At 47.3% G+C, this 22,346-nt stretch overlaps 1 protein-coding gene across 1 annotated transcript in view; it reads left to right on the top strand.

Moving 5' to 3' along the window:
* The window catches only part of tfap2c (transcription factor AP-2 gamma (activating enhancer binding protein 2 gamma)), an 83,092-nt gene that overhangs the window by 50,242 nt on the left and 10,504 nt on the right, over nt 1-22,346 (top strand). The window contains exons 5-6 of the mRNA XM_078236305.1: nt 6,513-6,631; nt 8,404-8,545. Of these exons, the coding sequence (XP_078092431.1) occupies nt 6,513-6,631; nt 8,404-8,545 (261 nt within the window). The remainder of the gene's footprint in view (nt 1-6,512; nt 6,632-8,403; nt 8,546-22,346) is intronic.

Below are 22,346 nucleotides of genomic sequence, written 5' to 3'. Positions count from 1 at the left end.
GGGAGCTATAGTAATCTCTGCTGGGGGGAAACACTCCGGGGTGGGAAATACTAGTGGGCCCAGAGAATTCAGTCCTCGGCCTGCTAACAGCATTTAAATAGTATGAAAATACTATTTTACAGTCGGTGTCCCAGCAGATTTCTGACACCGCGCAGATGCCGCCGGAAATCTGGACAAGCACGGCACGAACGCTCACGGGAATCCCATGAATCGGCAGAGGCGCGATTCTCCTGGCCCGCTGGGCTAAAAAATTAGTGCAGCGGGATAGGAAAATTGCCTCCAATATTTGCCAGGATAATCTCAGAACTGAGAAGTTATAACTATCAGAAATTATTTAATGACTGGGACACTTTTCTCTATAAAAGAGAAGGCAGTGGGTGGCCTATTATGAATCTTTAAAATTATCCAGGTTTCAACTGGGTAGATTACAGAATCTTCCTCGGATTGTGACTCACTGTAATCCAACCAAATTGAATTTGAAATGTAATACCATGTAATGAGTAAACTGGTTAAATGTTCCTGAATCTTGACTGCCTGTGGCAATATTTACTTTTCCATGAACATTGTAGTCTGGAGCTATGGATAGTGAAGGTAGAGGCTCCAACATTCTTTCCATCACATGTGTGACCCGTGCTTAATGCCTGCCATTGGTGTGTGCTGGGAGCGTTTCAAATTCGATACTCAACCAACTAGCTGCATTATGAATGCACCTTCCTTGACCATCAAGTCTTGTGATGGGAATGAAATACGGAGTTTATGGATTGACAGCAGGAACACTACCCAGTGCACCACAAAACCTCCAAAAATTTTCATTGTGAAATGTAAATCTTCTTACAACAACATCCAAAGTCACATTGGATATTTGGCAGTAAAATTGACCTGTGCAAGTTCAATCAGCAGTGCATCCAATATCCTCTTTCTTTCTGTTGTGGAAGAGAGTGGGATGCATGGTGTAAATACGTTTTGGGCTGACAATGCACAATTTCACATTACTGCTTCTACCCAAATTCACGCCCTATGTCTGTAACTGCATAGCTCCAAATAAACCCTTATGTAGACTCTCATTTGAGGCTGAGGACTTGATTGTCCTCCACCTCAGGCCAGGAATTTTAAGATGGCAGTGTTTTCCCTGCCGCCATTCCAGGAGTTGGTGGAGAATGCACTCCCACTCATACTGTCTGCCTCGCAGCCATTTAATGCTCCAACAAACATTCATTGTCTCGATAGGGGACTTCTTCCCTTCACTCAGGAGGAAGACCCACCTCAGACAGATGCCAGCTAATCGGATTGCCCAGTAGCTCACTAGCGGCAGTGGACAAGTAGGTCTGGGACTGCAGGAAGTGCCCTGAGTCTAATTCCAGGGCATCTGTGACCAGATATGTGAAGAGTTCTCAAGCTGGGGAAGGGAGGCGAGGCACAGGGCTGTGGGCAGAAGTGAATGGAGTGTTGGTAGAGAGGCTGGGTGGGAAGGGATGACCTGCACGAGGTGTACCTTTCTTGCCGGGGGCAGAGGGGAAGCACCCAATGTTGAAAGGGGGCTGCTGATGGAGTTGCCCTGCCTGAGGTCTGAACATGGTCATTTTCACTCTTCCCCCGCCAAGCCCATGAATTCCTCCCACCAGCCTGAAAATTGAGGCTGTGTGGAAAATTTAAAATGGTCAATAATTGGCCATTTAAGGGTCTCAATTGAGGCAAGGGTAGATCAACTGACCCAGGCCTCATTTGTTGAAGCATAAAATCACGGAGAGGTCGGTCGGGCAGGCGAGAGATCGATGAGAAGGCCGACTTATCTCCCTCAGCGGGGGAATGTAAAAGTCTGTCATTACTCCGTTTTTAAAATAATACTCCATGAGCAGGCATTGGCTCCAGTGTTCCCAATATTTAGTCAGAGAAAATTTCTGCTGGGTGTCAGACAAACTAGTGTGACAATTAACAGACAGGGTCAATTATAAATGAATTTGTTGGACTTCAAGGATGAATGATCAGTCTGTAAAGCCACACTATATCTGCCCCTCAGCTTCATGTATCTGAATGAACCAAGCCTGATCTGTCTCAGCTTTTTAATCACCCTATCTAAGCTGCTAACCTTTCACATGTTCTGTCGAGCTTTTTCAACAAATTGGCTTTAGCCAAAGTTCAGACTCCTCCAGCTACAGGCTGCTCACTACAAATTGTTCAGCATTAACAGGGGAAACTTAGTCAATCAGCACAGTCCATTCTCCAAAATGTTCAAGAGATGGTTAAAAAGGAAGGTGCTGAAATAGTGTGGCATTCACCCACAAAAACAGATCAGGACAAATTATTCATTGTAGATTCAATTCCCACGGAGGCACAAGATAGAAATGTAAAAGTCAGAAGAGGGAAAAATATTTTCAGAATTGTGAAATGAGTTACCGGGGAAGATTGTTAAACTGCACTGCGTAAGTGCTTTTGAACAGCAATTAAGTGCTGGCAAGTAAGGCTGAGATATATGAAAAGGCGAATAGGTGGGGTTGATTTAAGTGAAAGGATGAGCCTTGTCCTGCCATTGGAATTCCTCCCTTCTTATTCATTATCAGTGGGGGACTTCTGTTTAAAGGGAGCATTATGCTCAAGAAGTTTGTGTGGCATTTACAAAATTGATAGAGCAAGCAGAAAATATCAGTTTAATTACTTTTAATCTCTTGACATTTTGGAGAATTTACTATTTGAAGTTCCATGAATTCAGAGCCAGGAAAGGTTCTTGGCTGACAAAGGGTCTGAGACAATAGGGCAGGTAACATGACACTGTGGAGTAACTCAATACAGGACAGGATTAGGTGGTGTTTGCTACTGTGTTGGGTCACTTCTCATCTGTTTTGCAAATATACTTCTGTTGGTGGAGGCAGGGAGTAGGACCTGAGTACTTTGCATCGGCCTTTTCCAAAGAGAACGTTGCCATGGTTACAGTGAATGAGCGGGTTATGAGGTTTTGCAGGAGATAAAAACAGATAAAGAGCAAGTACGGGAAAGGCAGCACCTGGCAGTCCTTCAAACTGGATAAGTCACCTGGTCCAGATGAAATGCGTTCTTGGCTGCTAAGGCAATGGTAGAAATTGTGGACTTATTGGCCACAATCTTCCAATCCTCCTTGGATATCACAGAATCATTATAGAATCCCTACCGTGCAGAAGGAGGCAATTCGGCCCATCGAGCCTGCACCAACAACAATCCCACCCAGGCCCTATCCCCATAACCCCACGTATTTACCCTGCTAATCCCCCTGACACCAAGGGGCAATTTAGCATGGCCAATCCACCTAACCTGCACATCTTTGGAGTGTGGGAGGAAACCAGAACACCTGGAGGAAACCCATGCAGGCAGTGGGAGAACATACAAACTCCACGCTGTCACCCAAGGTTGGAATCGAACTTGGGTCCCTGGCGCTTTGAGGCATCCACGCTAACCACTGTGCCACCATGCCACCAGGAGGTAGTGTGATGCTCGAGGACTGGAGAATAACAAATGTTAAACCCTTGTTAAGAATGTGGAGAAGGATAAAGTTGACAAGTACAGACCAGTAAGTTTAATAGCAGCGGTGAGGGAGCATCTAGAAATAGTAATTAAGAGAAAAGTAGCAGGCAATTGAACAAGCACGGACTAATACAGGAGAGTCAGCACAGATTTATTCAGGGAAAATCATGTTTGACTTTCTTGAGATTTTTGATGAGGTAACAAAGGAAGGATTAGGGCAATGCGGTTGATATTGTGTATTTCGACTTTTCAAAAAACATTTGATAAAGTTTCATATTCGGTTTATGTGCAAATCTTTGAAGGTAGCTGAACAGCTTAATAAAGCATTTAGTTAAATATGTGGGGGTACTGGGCTTCGCAAATAGAGTAGTTTATAAGAGAGGTAGCACAGTGGTTAGTACTGCTGCTTCACAGCTCCAGTGACCTGGGTTCGATTCCCGGCTTGGGTCACTGTCTGTGTGGAGTTTGCACATTCTCCTCGTGTCTGCGTGGGTTTCCTCCGGGTGCTCCGGTTTCCTCCCACAGTCCAAAGATGTGCGGGTTAGGTTGATTGGCCATGCTAAAATTGCCCTTAGAGTCCTGAGATGCGAAGGTTAGAGGGCTTAGTGGGTAAATATGTAGGGGTATGGGTGTAGTGCCTGGGTGGGATTGTGGTCGGTGCAGACTCGATGGGCCGAATGGCCTCTTTCTGTACTGTAGGGATTCTATGATTCTATGGTTCTATGATATGCAAAATAGAGATGTATATATCGAGGTATTGAGTACAAAAGCTAATTTACACTAAAACAGTTGTTTGGCCCCAGCTGCAGTATAGATCCCAATTCAGGGCACACACTTTAACACAGGATATGTAGGGGCTTTAGAGTTTGAAGGGATTTATTACACTGACTTCAGGGATTACAGCTATGTGAATAGACTGGTTATTATTCTTGGAGCAGAGAAAATAACATGAAGATTTGACAGAGGTGAATGTTTTAGACAAGAGAAAAATAAAGAGAAACTGTTTCCAGTGGTTGAAGGATGATAGCAAGAGCTGACAGGTTTAAGGTGATTGGCAAAAGGAAAAGAGGTGACATGAGGAAATAATTTTTATGGAGTTTACGGTTAGGATTTGCAGTACAGCGCCTGATAGTTTGCTGAGTACAGATTCAGTCATAACTTTCAAAGGGGAATTGAATATTTTGTTTGGGAATGTGGGGAAGTGCGGGGAATGGGACAAATTTGGATTGCTTTTCAAAAAGTCCAACACAGATTCAATGGGCCGAAACATAGAAACTAGAAGCAGGAGTAGGCTATTCAGCCCACCAAGCCTGCTCCGCCATTCATTTTGATCATGGCTGATCATCAAATTCAGTATCCTGATCTCGCCTTCCCCCTCTCTTACTTCATCCCTGTTAAAAGGACTCCTTCTATGTTTCACTGTTCTCTGATTCTGTGGAAATAGGGGCCAAATTCTCCGGCTGTTCACGCCGGTGGGATGCTCTGCTCCTGCTGGCAGCACACTTCCACTCACCGGTTACTTGCCGGCGTGGGGTGACGTCAGTGAGAATTCCTATTGACAGTAGTGGGACAAGAGAATCCCACCGTTAGCAAACAATGCACCACTTCCCGCCAGTGGGAAACACGTGGCTGGGAGGAATGTATATTTGTTGTAAACCATGTATTAATGCTTTAAATGTGAGCCATTGCCTGTCTACAATTTTTTAACGTTGTTCACCAATTTAAAGCAGCCAATTTCCCCCTTGTACCTTTGTAGTTTCCTTTTCTTTAGGTTGAAGATCTCGTCTCAAAATAAACTGCATCACTTTCAAATTTAATATAAGATTCATTATATCTGGTCAATCTCCCCTAAATTCTCTTTTGCAAGAAGATTATTAATTCGCCCTTAATCTTGCAGAATACTAGATCAAAAATAGCCTGTTCTCCAGCTGGTTCCTCAACCTATTGCTCGAGAAAGCTATCTCATTTACATCCCGGGAATTCACCAAACACATCATTCGAATTAATTAGGTGTAGCCAGTTTAAATGTAGGTTTACACCACCACCTTCCCCCCCTCCCCACCTCCCCTGTGTCCCCTTCCCCCCTAGCCACTCCTCCCCCCCATGATTACAGTATTACCCTTATTACATGCAATTCCAATTTTCCGATTGATCTGATACCCTACATTACCACTACAGCTTGGTGGCCTATAAATAACTCCTGTCAATGTTTGCTGCCTCTTGCAGTTTCTTACCTCCATTCAAACTAATTCTACATCTTCATCTTCGGATCTAAGATCCTCTCTCACTAATGTACTGATCTTATCCTTTATTAACAGCACTACCCCACCTTTTTTTGCCTATCCTTCCTAAATGTTGAATACCCTTGAACGTTCAGTTCCCAGCCTTGGTCACCCTGCAGCTTTTGTCCTGGGTCAATCTCTGTCAATCTAGTTGCCATGACTAAACTTATGCTCTGTGAATTTTCAGTCGATGTAATTGAAATGTTGGATGTTTTTGCTGGAGTGATTATCTTGCATTGAGTGCCCTGGCCCTGGATTCTAAATGACAATCAGCTCGAAGCTCACCGGGTTGGTGTGAATGTTAACTCTCATTGCATAGGTTGTGGGAGCCAATGACATTTTTCCACTCCATCCCCTTGGCTGATTTATGGCCATGGAAGATGCCCCACATTGCGGACTCTTAATCAGAGTGTGAATCCTTCCACTAACTCACAATGTCCTCCAATTGAGAAGATATAAGAATAAGATTGATAGAATGAGAGTCAATAGATTGGCTGGGTTATGTTAGTAGGATTTGCCCCTTCATCTGAAGTAAATTAAAGTGCTGCAGAGATTTGGCTCATGTTTTGTGAAATTCTGTGAAGTGAGTGTGGCCCAGGTTGGTGCTGGTGTAGTCAGACCAAGTGCCACCCTGGAATAATGCCGAGGTGGAGGAATCTAAGCTTGTCTCTTAATTGCCTTTATCTTGTGAAGCGCTGCACAGTTTGTATTTTAAACTCTCCAATTGTTTTACCCCAGGGCAAAGTCAAAAAATGGAGGAAGGTCGTTACGCGAGAGACTCGACAAAATAGGATTAAACCTTCCTGCTGGGAGACGGAAAGCTGCCAACGTGACCTTACTGACCTCTCTTGTCGAAGGTACATCTGTTTTCCATTTTACTCTAACTGGATTGAAAAATCGAATGTAGGCCTTAATTCGCCAGTCTCGCAGGTCCCACTCCCGCCGGCAGCGAGAATGGAGAATCTGGGGCTCAGCTAAATCTCCATTCATTGCAGCAGGACCGGAGAATCCCAGCTGTGGGCAAGGTTTGGAGAATTATGGCTGTAATCTTTTTGTGCTGTGCGGTCAACACATTGGCCAGAAGTTTCTGTTGTTTAAGCAGGCATGTGGCTGACCTGAAACTACGTTTGGGTTCTGATCGTGGCTGCTTCCGTGCCCGCCAATTGTAGGTACACAATTTGAGCAAAATTTAGGCCATTCACTGGAGATTGCTTCCTTAGGCTTGCTCCATATCAGACATCATGTTGATGGAAACCATCTTTACTGAGTTTAGTTAGGATTTGTACTGAAGTTCCAGCGAATAGTAGGCCAAGGACAATCCCAGAAATCTGTTAAAAAAGGGGCTTTTGATGGTGTTACACTGGGTGCGTTGAGGAAAATGCCCCCCACTTCCCCAAGTCAAACACATGTTGCCTAAAACATCTGAAAACAACACCAGCAAAGATTCACCAGCAAAGATTCACCAGCCAGACCAGGACATCAAATATTTAAAATTTACCAACTGCACGCTCCTCTATTTCTAAATAAACATGGGATGGGTAACCTGTAATGCGATTACCCCCAGATACTCCCCATCCAAGAAATCACCACTGGAATTCTAAACAGATCTGGGAAGTACTTGAAATTGTAACCAATATTACATGGGTTATAACTCCAAAAATAAAGAATTTCACACTCATCTGTCTGAATGTGACGTGATCATAATTTTAAGAAATTATAGCATGAGAAAGCTCATGAAGCCTGCACTTTATATGTATGTCTCTTATCATGGACTCTACACCATCCATTTATAACCTCCACCCATTCTTGTTTTTTTCAATTCATTTTTACGGGATGTGGGTGTCATTGACTGGGTCAGCATTTATTGCATATCCCTAACTGCCCTCCATTTCAGAGGGCATTTGAGAGTCAACCACATTGCTGTGCGTCTGGAGTCATGTGTAGACCAGACCAAGTAAGGACGGCAGATTTCATTCCCTAAAGGACATCAATGAACCAGATGAGTTTGTACAACAATTGACAATGGTTTCATGGTCATCATTAGACTTTTAATTCCTGATTTTTTTATTGAATTCAAATTTCACCATCTGCTGTGGCGGGATTCAAACCTGGTTCCCCACAGCATTACCCTGGGTCTCTGGATTGCTAGTCCAATGATAATCCCACTGTGCCACCCCCTCCCATACGGTGCATGTTCACATTTTTCCCTCTGAGAACAGAGTACAGAAGTGGAAGGACTCAAGAGGCTGACAGGCCCCAACCTGAATGCCCCTTTCATAGCTGTAACCATCTTTATGAGACTCAATAGGGGGTTGAGTTCTGTATAGGGGGCTCTCAGCTCACATGTACCCTGAACTCCCAGACACAAAAATCCTGCAGGATGTCAACTCAGAATCTGAGCTCGAGCTGCAGTCTGCAGTCCCTGGACTGTCTGTAGTCGGAGTTGAAGGGGGAATACCATCATGTCAAAGGCTCCCTCCAGCTTCAGAGTGGAATGTGAGTCATATTTAATAGGTATGCAGAAGCTCCCCTGTGTTTGTCATTCCACTCCCACACATTAAGCTCCATCAAGTGGGCGCATATGCCGGCAGCTTCGAGTTACTAAATCAATGCCATACTTTGCCTTTAGGTGAAGCTGTACATCTGGCTCGTGATTTTGGTTATGTGTGTGAGACAGAATTCCCCGCCAAAGCAGCTGCAGAGTACCTGACTCGACAACACATAGACCGCAGTGAGATCAGTAATCGGAAGAATATGCTACTAGCAGCAAAGTAAGTTTCACCTCCTGTTGGGATTGCTACTGAGGGGGGCATTGGGAACCTTGTCAAGGCAGAAGGCGGGAAAAAGTGGGGGCGGGGGGGGGGGGAATGAAAGGAATTACCAACAATAAAGGGAACATCAATTTATACTGCATTCCCCATGGCATGCCTCCTTCTACCAATCAGAATCCACTTACCAACCAACAGGGCTCTTCTCATGTAGTATAAATTGTTGTTTCCTTTAATATTGGTATTCTGGTAAACTGTCCTGATAAGTGTGAGATGAAAAGCTTCAACAGGATGTCTCTTTATTTCAGCAATACTCAAGTTCTATACCCCTAACAGATTATCATCACCGACAATCTGAACATTCCTTAGCTACTTCACTGGCTACCGTTTCATTTTGGTCAAGGTGTATTCTTTATAAACAGGCATGGAATACAAAATCAAGGATGCTAAGTCATAATTTTGATGCAGGGAATAAGGAGGAACTGGCAGGAGAGTTGGCAAAAATAGGAGACAGATTTAAGACAGTTGGCAAAGCAGTCAAAGGAAAGATGAAGAGGATTTGTTTTTCTTTAACAGAGTTTTTAAGATCTGCCGGAAAGGTAAACTTCAAATGTAGGTTAGATCTATACTTGTAAAGGAAATAAATGCAGAAATATGCAATACAAATAAGGGAGTGAGGCGAATTAGAAAGCTCTTTCAAAGTACTGACCTGAATGGCCTTCTGTGCTGTATGGTTCTGTGGTGAACCATCGTTGGTTCCCACTGTGGGATTGTTCTAATGTTGTTGTTGGGCTAGGGTGGGATTGATACACCTGTGGTTGTTACTGTTGTGGCACATCCCAGTCGGGCTCCGCCTCCTGGGAGAGGTATAAGACCCCCTGCTCGGGCGGGACCCCTTCAGTCTGGGATAGTGTGTTAAAGTTCTGATAGTTCCATTGTTAGTTAATAAAAGCCTTCTTTTACCGAAGCTTTGTGCCTCGTGTCCAATTGATGCGCATCAATTTTATTAACTAACATTAAACTCTCGACGGAAGAAAAAAAAAGAAAGGAGAGTATGGAGCAAATCCTAAAGCCAGAACGTCTAACGCTAGATCCACGTGCGGTGGGCGCTTCTAACACCTTCGACCACTGGCTGAAGTGTTTTGAAGATGACCAAGCAGCCTCCGCAGCGGTCACCACAGATGACGACAGACTCCGGGTCCTCCATGCGAGGGTAAGCGACACAGTTTACCTCGCGATCCGTGCGGCCACCACTTACCCGAGGGCCCTCGAGCTTTTAAAAAAGCGCTATACGAAACCTCCTAACGAGATCCACGCTCGTTACCTCCTCGCTACACGACGTCGGCAGTCAGGCGAAACCATGGAGGACTACGCCAATGAGCTCTTGCAGCTTGCCAGGGGCTGTGACTGCAAAGCTGTGTTGGCTGAGCAGTACATGTATGACCTCGCCCGAGATGCGTTTGTGGCCGGGGTCGGGTCTTCATACATCCGTCTCAAGCTGCTAGAAAAGGGAAATCTCAACCTGACCCAAGCTATGGAATTAGCTGAAATGCTTGAGGCGGCTTCGAAGAGCTTGGTCCTGTATCCAGAGGACCACGTGGAGACAACGTGGCAGTAGCAGTCGCAAATCCCTCCTCGCCCCACGGGCTCGAAGTGCAGTGTTATGGCGTGCTCCCATGTGGACCAGACGACGGCTGCAGCCCCATGCGGCCCGCGGTGCTACTTCTGCGGAGGAGCCAAACATCCACGACAAAAGTGTCCCGCTAAAGCGGTAGTCTGTACCTTATGCGGTAAAAAGGGGCATTATGCGAAGGTGTGCAGATCGATGCCCAAGAACGGCAGTGCGGCCTGTGACCCTTCGGAACGGGGATCATCACCATCGTCGTCGAAGTACTCACGGGGTTCGTCCACGTGCGAGTCCAGGACGACGCCATTGTGGTCGACGGAGTCGGAGGAGGATGACCACCAGGAGTCGCTACGTTTGGCGCCCTCACCCATGTGCGATTCATGGGGGCGGCCATTTTGGTCGACGATGACCATGAGCGACCAGCAGGGGTCCTCAGCATCGACCTCGGCTGCCTGCAGTGACGTTCAAGGACCAACGGTGGCGTCAATCACCCTGGACCAGGCTAAGCATCACAGGCTTGATTGTTCGATGATGGATATACAGGTAAATGGTCGTGCAATTTATTGTCTGTTTGACAGCGGGAGCACAGAGCTTTATTCACCCTGACACTGTGAAGAGGTGTGGACTCCAGATTCAACCTGCCAAACAGACAATCTCTATGGCATCAAGGTCCCGGTCTGTCCCTGTGCTAGGACGTTGTGTGGTAACTTTGAAAGTGCAAGGCACAATTTATGAGCGATTCAGGCTCCTTGTGTTGCCGCATCTTTGCGCACCAATTCTCCTCGGACTAAACTTTATGGTCCATATGAAGAGTGTGATCCTACAGTACGGTGGGCCACTCCCTTCGCTGACAGTGGGGGAACAGCTGCAGTCTCCAAATTGTCCAAAGCGCCCCGCCTGCAATCTTTCTACGTTAAAGATCACATCACCCTCTTTATTTCAGAATCTGGTACCAGGCTGCAAGCCCATCGCTACTAAAAGTAGGCGTTACAGCACTGAAGATCGGATCTTCATCAGATCTGAGGTTCAGCGACTCCTCAAAGAAGGGATCATATAGCCCAGTGTTAGTCCGTGGAGAGCACAGGTTGTGGTGGCCAAGAGCAGGAACAAACCCCGGATGGTCATTGATTACAGTCAGACCATTAATCGATATACGCAGCTGGATGCGTATCCCCTCCCGCGCATATCTGATATGGTCAATCAGATTGCGCAGTACCGGGTGTTCTCCACCATAGACCTTAAGTCCACCTACCACCAACTCCCCATTCGCCCAGAGGACCGACACTACACGGCCTTTGAGGCGGATGGTCGTCTGTATCAGTTCCTTAGGGTTCCATTTGGTGTCACCAATGGGGTCTCGGTCTTCCAGCGTGCTATGGACCGAATGGTGGACCAGAACAGGTTGCGGGCTACCTTCCCGTACCTGGATAATGTCACCATCTGCGGCCGTGATCAGCAGGACCATGACACAAATCTCCAGAACTTTTTACGCACTGCATCTCGCCTGAATTTGACCTACAACAGGGAGAAGTGTGTATTCCGTACACGCCGGTTAGCCATCCTGGGATACGTGGTGGAAAACGGGGTCATTGGCCCTGATCCAGACCGTATGCGCCCCCTTGCTGAACTTCCTTTGCCCGCTAGCGCAAAAGCACTGAGAAGATGCCTAGGCTTCTTCTCCTATTATGCGCAGTGGGTCCCCAACTACGCGGACAAAGCCCGTCCGCTTATTAAGTCCACGACTTTTCCACTCACGCCAGAGGCCCAATTGGCCTTCAAGGAATTGAAACACTACATCGCGAAAGCCACGATGCACGCGGTAGACGAATCCATCCCTTTTCAGGTGGAAAGCGATGCATCTGATTTCGCCCTGGCCGCCACACTAAACCAGGCGGGCAGGCCCGTCGTGTTTTTTTCCCGCACCCTCCAAGGCCCCGAAATTCGGCATTCAGCGGTGGAAAAGGAGGCCCAGGCCATGGTGGAGGCCGTCAGACACTGGCGCCATTACCTGGCGGGAAAGCGGTTCACCCTGATCACAGACCAGCGGTCCGTGGCGTTCATGTTCAACAACACGCAGAGGGGCAAGATCAAGAATGATAAGATCTTGTGGTGGAGAATTGAACTCTCCACCTATAACTACGATATCATGTATCGTCCAGGGAAACTCAATGAGCCCTCGGATGCCCTCTCGCGCGGAACATGCGCTACTACGCAGGAGGATCGCTTGAACGCCCTCCATAATGACCTGTGCCATCCTGGGGTCACTCGGCTCTACCACTTTGTCAAAGCCCGCAACCTGCCTTACTCGGTGGAGGACGTCAGGTCGGTGACAAGGAGCTGTCGGATTTGCGCGGAATGCAAACCGCACTTTTACCGACCTGACCGGGCACATTTGGTCAAGGCCACTCGCCCCTTCGAGAGGCTGAGTGTGGATTTTAAGGGCCCCCTTCCCTCAACAGATCGGAACGTGTACTTTCTGAACATAATAGATGAGTACTCCCGGTTCCCGTTTGTTGTCCCCTGCGCGGACACGTCGGCTGCCACGGTGATCAAGGCATTCCGTGATCTTTTTACCCTGTTCGGGTACCCCAGCTATATCCATAGCGACAGGGGCTCGTCGTTCATGAGTAATGACTTGAGGCAATTCCTGCTCTCATACGGGATTGCCTCTAGTAGGACCACGAGTTACAACCCTAGGGGTAATGGACAGGTGGGACGAGAGAATGCTCCAGTCTGGAAGGCTGTCCTATTGGCACTGAAGTCCAAAGGCCTTCCAGTCTCCCGTTGGCAGGAGGTCCTCCCTGATGCGCTTCACTCCATTCGCTCCCTCCTGTGTACGGCAACCAATGCTGCTCCCCACGAGAGGATGTTCTCATTCCCTCGGAAGTTGTCCTCGGGGATATCTTTACCAGCCTGGTTGACGTACCCAGGACCCGTCCTCCTGCGGCGACATGTAAGGGCCTGCAAGTCCGACCCCTTGGTCGAACCGGTCCACCTCCTCCACGCCAACCCTCAGTATGCCTATGTGGCATATCCTGACGGGCGAGAGGACACAGTCTCGATCCGAGACCTGGCGCCCGCAGGGGACATAGCAACTCCTGTCGCTCCCATACCCCCAGTGACGAATCCCTTATCCCTTATTTCTCCCCCGGACGTGGCACGGACAGCATCGGGACCAATGCTTAACAGTTTTACTCCAATGCACAGCTTGCCTGTGCCCCGAAGATCGTCGCCATCGCAGAATGTATCGGGATCCCCTGCACTACCGTTTCATCAGGGTCAACCGGCCCGTGAGTCCGTGGGAGAACAGCTGGACGCTGTTTTGGGGAGAACGCCACCGCAAGCACCTACTCCGGTGTCACCGCCGGTATTGAGGAGGTCACAATGACGGTGCGGTCCTCCAGACCGTCTGAACTTATAATCTGTTGACATTTTAGTCTGTTTTCGTACCCCGCCGGCCTTTGTTCTCAAAGGAGGGGTGAATGTGGTGAACCATCGTTGGTTCCCACTGTGGGATTGTTCTAATGTTGTTGTTGGGCTAGGGTGGAATTGATACACCTGTGGTTGTTACTGTTGTGGCACATCCCAGTCGGGCTCCGCCTCCTGGGAGAGGTATAAGCTCGGGCGGGACCCCTTCAGTCTGGGATAGTGTGTTAAAGTTCTGATAGTTCCATTGTTAGTTAATAAAAGCCTTCTTTTACCGAAGCTTTGTGCCTCGTGTCCAATTGATGCGCATCAGGTTCTATGATAAGGATTCTGAAAACTAGCACCACATGTGCTGGACATCAAGTGAAGGAACGTAGGAATTTCTGGATAAGAAATGACCACGGTGCATTTAATTCTTCCATCCTGATAGTCACATGATACAGTGACAATCATAGAAATCATAGAAACCCTACAGTGCAGAAGGAGGCCACTCAGCCCATCGGGTCTGCACCGACAACAATCCCACCCAGGCCCTATCCCCGAAACCCCACATATTTACTTTTCTAGTCGCTCTAAAATACACATCCTGGGACACTAAGGGGCAATTTAGCATGGTCAATCAACCTAACCTGCACATCTTTGGACTGTGGGAGGAAATCGGAGCACCCGGAGGAAACCCACGCAGACATGGGGAGAATGTGCAAACGTGACAACAATAGTCCAGCTGACATTCTAGAATATGACCTTGTTCTCTCAAGGGCTTCACCTTAATGGCCATCCAGCGACAGTACTCTCGACATGAGCTCATTATTTGGCTTTCTTCACAATGATTCCCACTGCAGAAATGACCGTGGTTTTTGCCCCAGTGTCACTGGTGGTTACCATGACAACCCCTGGTAGCATCGCGGTGGTGGTGATGATTGTCACCACCAAACTCTACACAGACAGTGACCCAAGCAGGGAATCAAACCCAGGAACTTGGAGCTGTGAGGCAGCAGTGCTAATCACTATGCCTAATGGATTGTTGACAAAGTTTTATTTTTATCCCATGGGATGTGGGTGTCGCTGGCTAGGCCAGCATTTATCGCCCATCCCTAATCACCCTTGAGAAGGTGGTGCTGAGTTGCCTTCTTCAACCGCTGCAGTCCATGTGGTGTAGGTACACCCACAATGCTGTTAGGGAGGGAGTTCCAGGATTTTGATCCCATGATAGTGAAAGAACAATCATATATTTCCTAGTCAGGATGCTGAGTGACTTAGAGAGGAACTTGCAGGTGATGGTGTTCCCATGTGTCTGCTGCCTTTGTCCTTCTAGATGGTAGAGGTCCTGGGTTTGGAAGGTGCTGTCTCAGAGGACCTGGTGAATTTCTGAAGTGCATCTTGTAGGTGGTGCACACGGCTGCCACTTTGCATTGGTGATGGAGGGAGTGAACATTTGGGGATGGGTGTCAATCAAATGGGCTGCTTTGTACTGGATGGTGTCAAGATTCCTGAATATTGTTGGAGTTGCATTCATCCAGGCAAGTGGAGTATATTCCACCACCTTGTACATGGTGGAGAGGCTTTGGGGAGTCAGGAGGTAAGTTACTTTCTGCAGGATTCCCAGCCTCTGACCTGCTCTTGTAGTCATGATGTGGAGATGCCGGCGTTGGACTGGGGTAAACACAGTAAGAAGTTTAACAACACCAGGTTAAAGTCCAACAGGTTTATTTGGTAGCAAAAGCCTGTTGGACTTTAACCCGGTGTTGTTAAACTTCTTACTGCTCTTGTAGCCACAGTATTTCTATGGCTAGTCCAGTTCAATTTTATTGTCAATGATAACCCTCAGAGTGTTGATAGTGGGGGATTCAGTGATGGTAATGACGTTGAATGTCAAGGGCCGATAGTTAGATTCCCTCTTGTTGGAGATGGTCACTGCCTGGCTCTTGTATCGCATGCATGCTTCTTTCCACTTGTCAGTCTAAGCCTGGATATTGTCCAGGTCTTGCTGCATTTGGACGCGGACTGCTTCAGCATCTGAGGAGTTGCAAATGGTGCTGAACGTTGTGCAATCATCAGCGAACATTCCCAATTCTGACCTTATGATGGAAGGAAGGTTATTGATGAAGCAGCTGAAGATGGTTGGGCCGAGGGAACTACCCAGCGAAATCCTGCAGTGATATCCTGGGACTGCAATGATTGACCTCCAACCACCACCACTATCTTCCTTCCAGGTTCGATTCCCGGCTTGGGTCACTGTCTGGGCAGCATAGTGGTTAGCACTGCTGCCTCACAGCGCCAGGGACCCAGGTTCGATTCCCGTCTTGGGCCACTGTCTGGGCAGCATAGTGGTTAGCACTGCTGCCTCACAATGCCAGGGACCCAGGTTCGATTCCCGCCTTGGGCCACTGTCTGTGCGGAGCCTACACGTTCTTCCCGTGTCTGTGTGGGTTTCCTCCGGGCACTCCAGTTTCCTTCCACAGTCTAAAGATGTGCAGGTTAGGTGCATTGGCCATGCTAAATTCTCCCTAAGTGTACACGAACAGGCGCTGGAGTGTGGCGACTAAGGGATTTTCACAGTAACTTCATTGCAGTGTGAATGTAAGCCTACTTGTGACTAATAAATAAACTTTAACTTTGTGGCAGGTATGACTCCAACTAGTAGAGGGTTTCCACCTGAATTCCATTGACTCCAGTTTTGTTGGGGCTCCTTGATGCCACACTCGGCCAAGGGCCATCACTCTCATCTCACTTTTGGAGTTCAGCTCTTTTTGTCCGTGTTTGAACCAAGGTCAGGAGCTGAGTGACCCTGGGAACCCAAACTGAGCAACTGTGAGTAGGTTATTGCTGAGTAAGTGCCACTTGATAGCAGAGGTGATGACCCCTTCCATCACTTTACTGATGATCAAGAGTAAACTGATGGGTTGGTAATTGGCCGGTTGGATTTGTCCAGGACAGGACATACCTGGGCAAGTTTCTTCATTACCAGGTAGATGCCAGTGTTGTTGCTGTCCTGCAAGACCTCGGAGCTCCGAAAGCTTGTGTGGCTTTTGCTACCAAATAAACCTGTTGGACTTTAACCTGGTGTTGTTAAACTTCTTACTGTGTTTACCCCAGTCCAACGCCGGCATCTCCACATCATGACTGCAAGACCTTGGCCAGAGGAGCAGCAAGTTCTGGAGCAGTCATAAGACCATAAGATATAGGAGCAGAATTCGGCTCATTGAGTCTGCTCCGCCATTCAATCATGGCTGATAAGTTTCTCAACCGCCTTTTCCCCACATCCACTCTATCAGTACAGACTCAGAGCCCTCAAATGCTCCTTATACATAAAACTTTTCATTCCCGGGATCATGTCCCATAGTTTTTGAGGTATCCAGTGCCTTCAGCTGTTTCTTGATATCACGTGGAGTGAATCGAATTGGCTGAAGACTGACATCTGTGATGCTGGGGACCAATGGAGGAGGCTGAAATGAATCATCCACTCAGCACTTCTGGCTGAAGATGTTTACAATTGCTTCAGCCTTGTGTTTTGCGCTGATGTGCTGGGCTCCTCCATCATTCAGTATCGGATATTTATGGAGTCTCCTCCTGCAGTGAGTTGTTGAATTGTCCAGAGTCATTCGTGAGTGGATATGGCAGAACTACAGGGCTTCGATCTGAACCATTGGTTCTGGAATTGCTTAGCTCTATCACTTCTACTTATACTGTTTGGTATGCAAGTAGTCCTCTTTGGCAGCTTCACCAGGTTGACACCTCAACACCGGTGCCCCACAAAGCTGTGTTCTCAGCCCCCTACTATACTCCTTATACACCTATGACTGTGCGGCTAAATTCCCCTCCAATTCGATTTTCAAGTTTGCTGACGACACCACCGTAGTTGGTCGGATCACAAACAATGACAAGCCAGAGTACAGGAATGAGATAGAGAATCTGGTGAACTGGTGCGGCAACAATAATCTCTCCCTCAATGTCAACAAAACAAAGGGGATTGTCATCGATTTCAGGAAGCGTAAAGAAGAACATGCCCCTGTCTACATCAATGGGGATGAAGTAGAAAGGGTCGAGAGCTTCAAGTTTTTAGGTGTCCAGATCACCAACAACCTGTCCTGGTCCCCCCATGCCGACACTATAGTTAAGAAAGCTCACCAACACCTCTACTTTCTCAGAACACTAAGGAAATTTGGCATGTCAGCTACGACTCTCCCCAACGTTTACAGATGCACCATAGAAAGCATTCTTTCTGGTTGTATCACAGCTTGGTATGGCTCCTGCTCTGCCCAAGACGGCAGGGATCTACAAAAGGTCATGAATGTAGCCCAATCCATCACGTGAACCAGGCTCCCATCCATTGACTCTGTCTACACTTCCCACTGCCTTGGCAAAGCAGCCAGCATAATTAAGGACCCCACGCACCCCGGACATTCTCTCTTCCACCTACTTCCTTCGGGAAAAAGATACAAAAGTCTGAGGTCACGTACCAACCGACTCAAGAACAGCTTCTTCCCTGCTGCTATCAGACTTGCATTAAGTTGACCTTTCTCTACACCCTAGCTATGACTGTAACACTATATTCTGCACTCTCTAGTTTCCTTATCTATGAACAGTATGTTTTGCCTGTATAGCGCAAGAAACAATACTTTTCACTGTATGATAATACATGTGGCAATAATAAATCAAATCAAATCATTTTTAGGTGTGTCTGGAGTTGCTCCTGGCACATCATCCTGTACTCTCCATTGAACGAGAGTTGATCCGTGGCTTGGTGGTAATGGTAGAGTGAGGGATATGCTGGGCTGTGAGGTTACAGATTGTATATTCTGCTGCTGCTGTGTTGCTAGATCTGTTCAAAGCCTAACCCATTTAGCATAGTGTTAGTGCCTCAATCTGAAGACGGGACTTTGTCTCCACAGCACTGTGCGGTGGTCACTCTTACCGATACTATCATGGACAGATACAACTGCAGTCGGCAGGTTGGTCGAATGAGGTCAAGTCGGTTTTTACCTCTTGGTGGTTCTCCCCACCACTTGCTGCAGACCCAATTAGGTTATGCCATTAGTTGGTGAATTGGGCACTTAAAGGCCTCAATTGACCCATTGAACTATTCAGGGAAAGCTGCTACACCAGAGGTGAAATGTTAAACCAAGGCCCCGTCAGCCCTCTCACAGTCACATAGCACATCATTGCAAATAAACAGGGTGTTCCCCCGTATCCCATCAATATTCCTCAACAGCCACCTGAATCCTCTGGTCAGTGCCCATTGCTGCTGCTCCCCAAGATTTTCCTGACCTGACATGACTGCTAATTTCTTCCGGGATCTCCTGATCTCAGTCGCAGCAGAAATGTGGAGCACTGAGTCTCCCAGCGAACTTCATCAGATCGCAGTCGAGTCTGGAGGGGGAGGGTGTCTGGCATCTGTTGCCATATTTAGGCAAGTTTAAAGTCTTTTGAGTGTGGGTGGGTGAAGTGGGTATTGGGGTGGTTGGGAGGAGCAGTTTGATCTGGTTGATAGGTAGTGGGGCGGGGGGGGGGGCGGGGAGTATGGGGGTGAGGTGTAGTCTGGTCATCAGGGGTAGTCAGATGATGGACAGTCAGGTGTTTGGGGGGGGGGGAGGCAGTGGTACAGTTACTCAGATTTTAAATTGTTTTAACATTGCCTGTGAGCATTCAGGTAAGTATTGCCTGAAGTCTCTGACTCCAGCTCAATGTTGGAGACAGGGTTCCAGGGAGCTGGGAATCAGCCCATCGGATGTTTAAATATCCCTGACAAGTGCCACGTAGGTAAACGCATCAGAAATTCCTGAGGGCCTTAATGTGCATCTTCCATCGTCCGTCCAACGATTGAGTGCCGGGAAGATTAGTTACAAATAGGCTTACATTAACATTGCAATGAAGTTACTGTGAAAATCCCCTAGTCGTCACACTCTGGCGCCTGTTGAGGTACACTGAGGGAGAGTTTAGCATGGCCAATGCACCTAACCAGCACGACTTTCAGACTGAGAGAGGAAACTGGAGCACCCGGAGGAAACCCACGCAGACCAGGGCAGAACGTGCAAACTCCACACAGACAGTGACTCAAGCCGGGAATTGAACCTGGGTCCCTGGTGCTGTGAGGCAGCCGTGCTAACCACTGAACCATCGTGCCGCTCTAGGGCAAATGTTTGAGAATCAGTCAATATGCAGACAAGAGATTGTTGAGCTGATTTTTGAGCAGCAGGCACTGATGTGTAAAGTACATTCCAAACTGTATCGGGAAATAGTGGCAGTTCATCTCTGCAAAATGGGCATGAGTTTCACCTGAGAGGTGATGGGCTGAAGGGTCTTTTCTGCAAAGTATGACTATGACTGTAATGACGATCTGTAACTTTGTTTCCTGCCAAGTGAAATATCTTTGCTCAGCTGCCTCTGTAGTTTTGTTGTTTGATGATGTGCGTGCACAGGCCTGATTACAGCAGCATTGCTGGCAACATCTTTTACAAATTAAAATAATTCCCGGCTCCTAATTTAGTCCAGTAATCTCATCGTACATAATCCTCTGCTTGCAGTTGTGAACTTTCATCAGTCTGTGTGGCCAGTGGCTGCGCGTACTCACATGTCCACATGTATTTGTTTGAGTGTACATGTGTGTTTACTTGTATGAGTGCTTCTTGTAGTTGTACAAGTGTGTGTCTGTGCACTTACTTGTATGCTTTGTATTGCAGAGCACAGGGTCTAACCTAATAGCAACTGTATCAAAGACCCTTTACACCACATGGCTTGATCTATGTGGGGTAATCATGACTGTGTAGTCATGTGAAACAAGTGATAGTGAATGGTAGACTGCTTTACATCTGTCCCTGTTTTTGTTTCCATTGATTTTGGTGCAGAATGAGGTGAAATGGGTGCTAATTCCTCCCCCCATTCCACACCAATAGCATAAAATCAAACTGAGATATAAAACAATAAGTCAGATTTTGCTGAGGGGCAGTGTTGGCCAGTTTCTGACAGATGGCTTGAAAATGCAACAGAGAAGTGGTCCTTTTAGTCAAATGTGTCTGCAGCTGGGGTAGTTCCCGCAGAAGCAGACGGTGACGGGATGTTTATTAAGGAGAACGCTGACCTGATTAAGCAAACAGGAAAGAAGGCGCAGTGAGAGTGCGCCTGAGGGGGTCACACTCCCAGGAATAGGAAAGGATTCTTCCTCATAAATGTAACAGCGTTTTAAGTGAGATTGTTTCATCAAATTAAACCCTCCCCACCCCGCACCCCATCACAGTACAGTCCTGGCCTTGCAGAGAATCCAGGAAGAGTTGGTTAAGCTTGCTGCTTTGTCTGTGCCATTTCTCATGGCAATTCTTAGCTAATTCAGTTTTTCCATCAAAGCTGTTTTCATTGGTTTTGGATGGATGGTGTAAATTGCTGCTGACTGCACAGCGATGCCACTACTCAGAGCTTCCCCGCTCTGTGGCTTCTTTAGAAGAAATTACTTTGGGTCAAAGGGCACATACGTTCCTTCAGACCGTGTGGGGTGTGGCGAGTTCGACTGAGCAGAGACAACCAGTCAAGGCGACAAGTTCCCCTTGTCAGTCAATATTTTAGTAAACTCATTCCGAGCAGCTCCAGAGAGGTGCACAATCTGGCAACTCTGGACTTGGCAATCTGATGGATGCTGTTCTCCAGTCCTGTGTATCCGCTGCCTCTCTGCACTGCCTTAACAGTGAGTTCAACAACTGAATACCCAACACTGAGGCGAATGTGTTAACCAGGAGTGTGAGAACAGTGACGGTCAGCATCTACCCTTGAATGCAAGTGTTAATAGAGGTTAAAGCCTGGAGTTGTACCTTTATTGATATCAATTCAGAATGTTGTCTGTACTAGCACAGTGGTAAAGTTACTGGTCTAGTGACCCAGAAACAAGAGTTCAGATCCCGCCACGGCAGCTGGGGCAATTTCACTTCAGTTAATTAAACATTCTGGATAAAAAATTGGTATCGGTAGTGTAACCATGAAACCAGTGGATTGTCATTAATTCCAATAGAAAGGAGATCGGCTCTCCTTATCCATTAGCTGTGACTTCAAGACCAATGCAGTGCGCTTTCTCTTAACTGCCCCTTGGAATGGTCGGAGACAGGGTTGTACCTTCGGGGTAATTAGGAATGGGTAATAAAAGTTGTCAGGCCGGCAATCCCATAAATGAATTCAGGAAAATAGTGTTTGCACGAATCTGTTCACATTAGGCAGCTCTGATGCTGATTTAACATTTAATAAAACCCCGAGTCGTTTATATCATAGAAATCATAGAAACCCTTCAGTGCAGAAAGAGGCCATCTGGCCCATCGAGTCTGCACCAACCACAATCCCACCCAGGCCCTACCCCCATATCCCTACACATTTACCCACTAACCCACGCATCTCAGGACACTAAGGGGCACTTTAGCATGGCCAATCAACCTAACCCGCACATCTTTGGACTGTGGGAGGAAACCGGAACATCCGGAGGAAACCCACGCAGACACGAGGAGAATGTGCAAACTCCACACAGTGACCCAAGCCGGGAATCGAACCCAGATCCCTGGAGCTGTGAAGCAGCAGTGCTAACCACTGTGCTACCGTGCCGCCCAGTGAGCAGGCCTCTATTCTTCTCAAACAAAGAAATTACATCCAAATATGCTGGAACATTTGTTATTGTGCAGCATCATCTCAGCCGAAATTTGATCATTTATCGTGAAAGGTTTTTCTGGAAAGTATGATCTCCTGATTCAGGTGGACTTTAAAAAATTCTTTCCTGGAATG

The sequence above is a fragment of the Mustelus asterias genome, chromosome 20 (genome assembly GCF_964213995.1).
Source record: "Mustelus asterias chromosome 20, sMusAst1.hap1.1, whole genome shotgun sequence".
NCBI classification, from domain to species: Eukaryota; Metazoa; Chordata; class Chondrichthyes; order Carcharhiniformes; family Triakidae; genus Mustelus; species Mustelus asterias.
The sequence above is the reverse complement of the archived record's forward strand: the minus strand, read 5'-3'. Positions and strand labels throughout refer to the sequence as shown.